The sequence below is a fragment of the Sinocyclocheilus anshuiensis genome, unplaced genomic scaffold (genome assembly GCF_001515605.1).
Source record: "Sinocyclocheilus anshuiensis isolate Anshui unplaced genomic scaffold, SAMN03320099.WGS_v1.1 scaffold536, whole genome shotgun sequence".
NCBI classification, from domain to species: domain Eukaryota; kingdom Metazoa; phylum Chordata; class Actinopteri; order Cypriniformes; family Cyprinidae; genus Sinocyclocheilus; species Sinocyclocheilus anshuiensis.
The window spans coordinates 2551835-2561204 of record NW_015557179.1 but is presented as its reverse complement, the minus strand read 5'-3'; the positions used below and the strand labels follow the sequence as shown (position 1 = coordinate 2561204).

The window sequence follows — 9370 nt, the reverse complement described above, 5'->3', positions numbered from 1 at the left end:
GGAGGAGGAGGAGGAGGAGGAGGAGGAGGAGGAGGAAGGGAGTGGGGCTTTCCCAAACCTTTGTGTCTTCTCTTATCCCAAGTCACTGGGGATCCTGGGCAAGGGAAGCAGATAAGATCTGTCATGTGTCTGCATTCATAAAGGCCTGGCAAAGTTACTTTCCTCTCGCCACCCCAAATCAAGCATCAGTGCCGGTTGTCGCTTTATGAGAGAACACCAAGTTATGTGTCACCTGTCTGGCTTCCAATACTACAAATAAAAGAAAGACTGCAGTTCATTTACGTGATCTAAACAAGTCTAAGTCTGAAAGAGCCTCAGTTGGGTTTCTTGCCGGACAAGCATAGCTTACACAGTAGTTTTTTTAACATTTGTATTGACAGAAGTAAAGAAAGTATATGCCATTTTTGGTCAAATCCAGTACCTTTTCCATTTTTCTACAGATTGTTTTTTTCTTATAGTGTACTATAACTTTCCTCACTCAGCATATGAAGAATTCCAATGTTAGACACTAGTGGCTGAGTTTATATTTAACAAAGCCCTTATATCATTATCAGGAACTTATTATATGACCCATTTAAAGCAATAATGGAAGTTTGATGGAAGTGCAAGGTTACTAGAGAAGCATGAGAAAAGTTCACGGTCAAGTGAGCAGAAGCGTGACCTGCCGAGGATCTCACACTCTGCGAGTGATGTCAGCTCCTAGTATTTCATCTCTCCGTCATGTCCTCTATTGTTTAGCCCCTGCGTTTCCATTAATGCGCTGGCCTTTGGGACTAGATTGGACGCAAGTGGCACGGAAAAGCTTTCGGACGGAAAAAGCCCAAGCCCTGAACTCACATCCTGCTTTTGTTGGGACACTTTTTGTAATGTTGATGATTGTATAAATATTTGTTCAAAATTTCCTTTGAATTTTTTGAAAAACGTGAGCATCTGCAGCTTTGCAACCAAAGATGGAAGGATGATTCAACAAATAAATAATAGCACCTAACACATTTCCCTAACCATAATGAAGGTTATTCACACCTTCAAACTTACCTTTAATTTCAGATGAAAAAGTGGGGTCCAAACATACAAGACTACATTGGAATTTTGGAGTTTGGTTTCACCGAAACCAATTTTATTACATGATGTCAGTCTTGGTTTAAATATATGAATGATGAACAGTCAATCTGGTCTCCTGGAATGTGTCAGATTGTTTAATGAAAGGCAGCAGAGTAGTTGGCAAACTGTATTTAGACATCTAATGTGTTTCCAGCGCTGTAATAAATCCCATTAAGAATTCCACAGTGATGGTAAATATACTTGTAGTGTTAAATAATGGGTGGGGATCATGGTGTTTCCGTCATGAGTTTGAGAACCTCTGGTCCACCTGAACACCTTTCCCCAAGGGTACAGTCCTAGTGTCCAGCGTGAATGTTTACAGCCCCCATTTCTGGTTGTATTATGAAAACTTAAATGATTTTGTCTCTGTTTTGTCTTGACAACCAGGTGAACCAAGCCTATCAGTCCAACCCACTGGGCTCTGGACTGGGGTACCTAGAGCACATCTGCCAACTCATAGAGAAGATCGGACAGCTACAGAAACACAACCTTCGACTACAGAAACAGATCTGTGGCCTGCAGAAGGAAGGCCGAGTGATCAAGACTAAAGAGGTATCAATCACCTGCCAGCATTGTTCTTTATGAGCTTACCTCAAGGGTGTCCAATCCTATTCCTGAGGTGCTACTATCCTGCAGAGTTTAGCTCCAGTCTTATTCAAACACACCTGAACCAGCAAATCAAGGTCTTCAGGAGTACTAGAAAATATTGAAAATTCACGTGTGTTACACCTAAACTCTGCAGAACATTGGCCCTCCAGGAGCAGGTATGGACAGCCCTGGCTTACCTGATTCATATACTTGGTCCAGAATAAAAATCTATAGATGAGGTTTTGGAAACACACCATAATTCTTAATCTGAAATTGATTTAAGGCACTGCTGTAGATCTGGGTCTGAAAGACGATGTCTTGGAATTATGATTTGTTGTGTGTTAAACCCAATACTGACGCCTAGGGCAAGGGATTATTGGTTCATACTGTGTCAGTATAAATCCAGCTGGGTTGAATGGGGTTTAAGGGGTTTTCAAGATGGATAAAAGCGTATTTAACAAATAGTGCTGCTGTGTCCAGCCCTTTTCGACCCGTACACAGATGGGGTATTCGTTTCAAAGAACGTGATGTCTCCTCATATGGATCTCATTTGTTTTTATGTCCCATGTTGACATTATTCAGGACAAAAGTATTTTCCTGTGTCTTTTTTTTTATGGGTCATTGAGAGAAGCTCACTCAGGCATGAAATAATTTTGTTTAAACTAAAAATGCTCAAAAATGGTAATCAGAAAGGATTATGTCATTTAGCAGGTATTTACTGCAAAATGCCAAAATGAGAAGGAATTCTGGTAAATCATAAAGTTGTTCAAATTCAATTGAGTTAACAATGTGTAACACATAAAAGTCTGAACTCAGCACTAAGTGTTTGTTTTCCCATCTCAGTACAAGATGGTGCATCTGGCTTGAATGTTATCAGCCCAAAACCACAGGAAAAATATCAACACCTTTTACCATGTTTTGTGAAGTCATGGGTGTTTTTCTAACATGTCGGTCTTTGTTTTTCCCTGTGGATTTGTACCTCTCCAAAATTAGTAACATAACTCCAAAATGACCAGGAAGGGAACTTGTCTTTGTTGAAAGTGGATACAGATTAGGAAAGTGGAAACCCACTGGAAATGCACCCAAATTTATTTGTAACATTTATTTATTTAGTTAAAGTTAAGTATTATCATATAAATTCAGTATGAAAAAAATTGTTATTTTAAGAAATGCTCACTGAAAGGTTCTTTGGGAACCCAAAATGGTTCTTTATGGCATTGCTGCAAAAACTCCTTTTTGGAACCTTTATTTCTTACGTAATTTTTGGAACCTATATTTTATGTAATGTAGCCTCCCCGTTGCCTGTCTTCTACCCCAGTTTTCCCACCGCTCTAGTCCTTTACATACTGACTAAAGGCAGTGACATTATATTGTGTAGACATCTTCCTGACCTCTGGATGCTGTGCTGTTGAATGAGAGCAGCTTTGTTCATGGTCATCTCTAAACTGGCTCTGTCAGTTCGGGCCCTGGGCCGGAAAAGTCTTCCACGGTCACAGTGAGTGAGCTCAGTGGGGGCCTGCACTTCAAAGTCATCAAAGAAAGCAAAAGAGAGGCAAAAGAAAGGACAACATTTTAAAAAGGTTCCAAACATGCCTATATGTTTGCCTTAGATTTAGGTTCTGAATAAGAACTGATTCCATTCATTTAAAATACTGGAAGTGAATGATTCTCCCAACATTCAATTCTATGCAATCATGACAGTAAAGACAATAAATGGACAAGACAACTTTATATAATTATATAATCAACAAAGGTTGATTCATGAATGAATGACTCTTATGAACCAGATTTTTAAAATGAATTGGTCAAAAAGACTAAAAGATCCAACACAGTCTCACGACAGTGCATTACCATTTTGTTTTGTTCCAGATTCATATGAATTTGTAGGTTTCTGTACCATCTGCTTTCTACCTCTCGGGGAGCTTCATACAAAGTTTTCATACAAATCATACATTTTTGTACTTTTAAAATAGCGTTGTTTTCTTATGAGTTCAGGTAGATAAAATCTCTTCAGGCTGATAAAGTCTTAAACTGAATTATCTCTTTGAATCACTCAGTTCATTAAGGAGCCAAAAAAATAAATAAAAAAAGATCAGTGGATCCAGAATGTTGAATCCTTTATTCTTTATAATTCCAAAAACAGAAAAATTGTGACACACAGGAATAGTCTGCAGACCACCATTCTTGAACTCCCTGGGTCTTAGATTCTATGGGCTGTGTGTGTGTCTTTGGAGAAAAAGCAACAGGCAGCAACATGCTGTTACACACATCAAAAGGCAGGGGAACTCCTGAAACGTGCCCCAGTCTCCACTATAATGGACCAAGCTGTCTCACCAGTCTCCTCCCTGGCTGTTTTACCCACCTGCCCCCAAAGCCTCACAGCATGCTTTCATCTGTATTCATAAAAAGCATTCAGAACTCAGACAATATGCAATTACCACCATTGTAGTGTCCTCTGTCTCTCTTGTTAGTTCTACACCTGGATCTCCTCAGTTATCAGCCTTGACCGATCTGAAGAACTGATATGCTCCATCACAGTACAGCAGATTGAAGCATCTGGTGTTTTGGTTTATGGGACATTTAAAGCAAAATGAAGCAAAACTTCAGTCCATGTGCTTTCTTTTCAAATACATCAAGACTCTTTATGATGCAGAGATACTTTCCAAGGAATTGGTGTTCAGATCTGCTCTGAGTTGCAACAACAACATAAAATCCTCAACAAATATCTGCCATGGCATCATTACCTCATCGGTCAGATAGCGTTTACCATGCAAATACTAATGTGATGGAACTAAGAGGATAATCTTGGATAAACAGAGATTTGGTAATCGTCTTATCACTCTGACTGACTAGAAACACCGCCATGTTATTTTCAGAGGTTGAGAAATGGATCTTGTGTTTGTTTGTTTGTTTGTTTGTTTGTTTTTTCTCTAAAAATAAAAGGCTCTTATGCATTTTAGTACACAGTATTCAAAATATAAGTTATATCTACTACATTTGGTCGGGAGGCAAATGTGTAACAACAATAAGAATAATTGATGGAAATGACACTAGCAGATTTCAGCTGTTTAGGTGGTCCAAGTGATGATGTGTGATACATGAGGAAAATGTTTAAAATAGTGTCCCAGATAAAGACATTTCCCACTGGAAAAGCAATTCAGGGTCATTTTGATTTTGTCTCATGCTTGCAACTGTTGAGAGTTAAATGTTCCCCATAGGAATGAAAAATCACAAGCGAGATGTCTTTATTATTTGAATTGTTTCTTCTAGACAACAATATAATTAAATAGTGAGCAAATGAAGACTCTTGCTTCTCAATATGAACTGAGCCATTCTCATCAATTAATTTATGTCCAAATTATCTGAGCTGCTATCAACATTAATTTTATAGCTCTGTGCATGGAATGTGCGATGAAGCCATTTTAATCGTATCTCTTTTTTTAATTTCTTATTAGATATTCGAATGTCTAAATAAAGTATGACAGATATGTTTATACAGTTATACTTTATATCACAGCTAGATTAATTATTTCATGTAAGATAAAGAAAGGATCAGATAACGTGGGATTATAAATTTACCATATTTCTCAATAAACATTTATGAAGTAGCAAGGCGTACCAAAAATATAAAAAAAAATAGTGTGAAATAAATTTTATTCAAATAGTTTTTGTCACTGAATGCATGTGTTTGAGGGCTTCAGTCATTTTTCACTTGCATAAATCTGAACCATTTGTCTATTCTACGGGCCAAGTATGTGCTATCATCCTTGACCCATGGGTGTGAATATCCACAAATTGAATTTAGATTTCATAAAGTGAACTATTTTAAGTGTTCTTCTTTCCCAAATGACCACACTTAACTTTTTGGAGCATTTCATCTATACAAAACATAAAGCTTTACAAATCCATGTGTAATTTTACAATGTAGGCCTATCTGTGCATACCTTCATAAAACAGATCACTAATAAAGTGAATAAATCAAATTGCCTCAGTTTTATGAGACAAACTCTCAATTCCAACTCTCTTTTTCAGGACTTTTTTATGCAGCACTGTAGCTGTGGAGCAGCCAACTTGGCCTTCCAAGAGCTCAAGAGACACTTTCGCAGTGACCACTACAGCCTGACGGCATCAAGCAGCACACTGTCTGACCTCAGCACAATCCCTGAGGTCACACGCATCCCCCTCAGGGCAGCCATGAGAGGTCAGTGTGCAAACACACCTGCAGTCATACACTGAGGGCTAAGATTAATGTGTTTACACTGGCTAGACCTACTATTGAAAAAGATCAATGTTTGTAAGGCATGGAGCAGGCTTATCTGTGCCTAATAGTAATCTGATAACAGAATGAATTATATAAACACATAATTAAACCAGAAAATGAATTCAAGTTCAAGACAAACTTTGAATGTTGGTTTGAAAAAGCCATGCCTGAAAATTAAAAAATGTTTTCAAGTTGGAAAATTATATAAGACTATATAGACAGACAGACAGACATACATACAGACAGATAGACAGATAGACAGATAGATAGATAGATAGATAGATAGACAGATAGATAGATAGATAGATAGATAGATAGATAGATAGATAGATAGATAGATAGATAGATAGATTAACCTCTTGAGTGTCCCCTGTACAAACACGTAGCACTTAAACATGTTTATCCTGGTTGCTTTTCTTCCATCTCATGTTCCATCAAGTAGGTGGGCAACCAAACAGTAGTCTCTGGAGAAATGGGAAATGAATATGTTAGCGATAGGTGGAATTTCTGGAATTCCATATAGAGAGAACAAACATATTCCAGGGATTTTTGGTGGGCTGGAAAACAGAGCTAATGTATGTTTTAGTGTGTACACACACCCTTCAGAGGGTCTAGAGTTTAGTCATAGATCACACATAGTTATTTCCTCATAATAGCATGTTTTCATGATAATCAAACTTCCATCTTGGACAGATGGTGACATGGGCTGCCAACCTGCTCTTCCTGTTTGGAGGAGGGGTCTGAATCGGAGGAGCTACACAGAGGGAGAGGCAAAGTACCTGAGTGACAGCGCTGAGGTCCTCTCTGCTCCGCACAGACGGGTGAGTCAGTCAAATATTAACTCACTGACTCAATTTCACAAACACTCATCTTTCAACAACTCAGGGGAAGCCAAATTATAGCCAGTGTTTGGTCAAGCCTCTCTGTCTCATGCATCCGTTTACTTATTATATTATTCTAGATTGTGGTAGTTGAGTCAAATGAAAATGAAAATGAAGCTGTCAGGGATGGAAGTAGAGCTTATTGAAACTGTTAGTAACATTATTATTAATTACTGCTGACAAAACATTCCACTGGACAATGAAACTCCAAACTTTGCATAAATAATAATAATAGAAAATAATAAAAATGCATTGACTAAAGTCCACTGGTATTATGAATGGCTTTCATGTGTATCTCACTATTAGTCAGAGGCGGACAGTAGTGAAGTATTTTTACTCTGCTTTAAAAGTACTTTTCAAGTGTCTGTATTTTATCAGAGTGTTTTTCTTTAGAAAACTTTGCCTCACAACATTCCAAAGCATAATATTATACTTTTTACTGCACTACGTTTCATATTAAATATAATTTAATACTTAATTTAATTAGAAATCTATTACTTTCTTACTTTTACTCAAGTAAAAGTCATTCAAAGATTTACTTGAGTACAAGAAAGTACTACATTTTTATTGTTCTTAAGTATTAAAGGTAAAACAAACAACAACTTTTATTTATGAAATGTAGTGCAGTAAAAAGTATAATATTATGCTTTGGAATGTAGTGAAAGAAAGTTTTCCAAAGAAAAACACTCTGATAAACTACAGATACTTTTTAAAAATACTTCACTACTGTCCGCCTCTGCTATTAGTGGTATAAAAACATCAGCTGTGGTTGCCAGAACTTAAAAATATGGTAGCAACATTCAAATTTTACAGATTGAACTTTAATTTACAGTGCATAAAAGGTATATATTCATTAACTGACATAATGTTAATAGACATTAATAGAAAGTACATAGTCTGTTTTGTATATACAGTATATATATATATGTAAGGCCTCCGCGAAGTGCATTTAAAATCCTTTAATGTACGGCAAGCCGTTGATTATCCCGCTTATTCCATAGTCATTTGCCAACACTGACAACTTAAAGCTGTTTATGATGTTAGCAGCGCAAAATTTAACCGGAAGGGTAAAAATTATGGTAATTTTCGTCAGTTTACAGTCGGTTACGGCTTGTTAGCTCTAGCATTCTGCCCGCTTTAAATCAGATACAGAGATGAAATAGTGCGACTACATTTATTTGAATGAATTATAGCATTTATTTGAATGAATTATTGATTGAGAGAGAGATGACAGTTGTGTGTGTGAATTACCTGCATCTGTGCGTCTCTCTCTACAAACAAGGAAGCTGTTTACTTTGATTTTACCTCCTTGCTGAGGAAGATAATGAAGCGATGTAGTATCTATGCTATTTTATTAATAAAAGTCGTGGGGCAGCACTGACAATAAGTTTCTGTGTGCACACACAGCGTGATCTGCAATCTCCGGCCTCTCTCCCTGTCACTGTGTTTATGTGCGAGTGGTGTGAGTGTGTGTGTGTGTGTGTGCATCAATTAAAGCAGCGCACATTAATATAGAACGGTGATTAAACTGACTTGGAACTACCTGTGCATTAAACGGTTTTAATGCATACCTACCAGCCAATCAGAATCCAGTATTCAGACAGACCATGGAATATATATATATATACAATGTAAATCTTCACAATATACTGACAACCACCATAAAAAGGTTGTAAGAGAAAGCAACACGATGAATCAATGTTCATCACAAGCAGCAGTTTTGACAGTATAACTTTGTGTGTCGCAGTTGAGTGAGAACTATACATGGGGAAGAGTGAAGGAACTGGTGAAGAAGACCAAACTGAGGAACCAGAGCCGGCTGGGACTGTCTTCAGGCTCCCTGAAGAGATCATGTCCACAGCTTTACCGGTACTCCATCCATGTTTTCATAATCATTCAGGAGTTTCAGATCATTAGCACTCAAAACAACAGTCAGATTTGATCTTCCTCTGAAGGCTCACTGAATGTTATTTTATAAATAAGTAGAATATTTATTTATTATTTTTAAAAGTCAAATCGACATTATTTCACAGACGATTAGTTTCGATATTAAAAATGAATCAGAATGGAAATGTTTTGAACACTGCCCTAGAGTTGTGTTGTTCCCATGGGAGCACTATACAGTAACTTCTGGGAAGCCATATCACTAACACAAGTACTACTAATGGCTTCGTTCTTTTGATGTTATGACCCACTATGTGTCCATGTGATGCAAGATAAGACTCTCATCACAACCGCATGCTGTAACGCTAAACTGCTGGGCGTCCTAATCTCGCCTGTGCGCTGCCTCCTCTTAAATACCTCAGCACTGGGCTCATGTGGTTGTCGGTGACTAGCACCATATTGTATGAATGAGCAGAAAGCAGAACACCGATTAGGTATTGGATCTCATTCAGTCCAGTATAATTTTAGGATTTTTCATATACTATTAGTATTTATTAATTTTGGAATATTTTATTTTACATATATATATATATATATAATATATATATATATATATATACAGTATCTCACAGAGGTGAGTACACACCTCACATTT

General features: G+C 37.3%; 1 protein-coding gene across 1 annotated transcript in view; it reads left to right on the top strand.

Annotated features, from left to right (window-relative positions):
- The window catches only part of LOC107678604 (uncharacterized), a 28655-nt gene that overhangs the window by 15492 nt on the left and 3793 nt on the right, over window positions 1-9370 (top strand). Inside the window, exons 3-6 of the mRNA XM_016473946.1 lie at window positions 1489-1653; window positions 5722-5890; window positions 6644-6771; window positions 8579-8700. Coding sequence (XP_016329432.1) covers window positions 1489-1653; window positions 5722-5890; window positions 6644-6771; window positions 8579-8700 — 584 coding nt within the window. The remainder of the gene's footprint in view (window positions 1-1488; window positions 1654-5721; window positions 5891-6643; window positions 6772-8578; window positions 8701-9370) is intronic.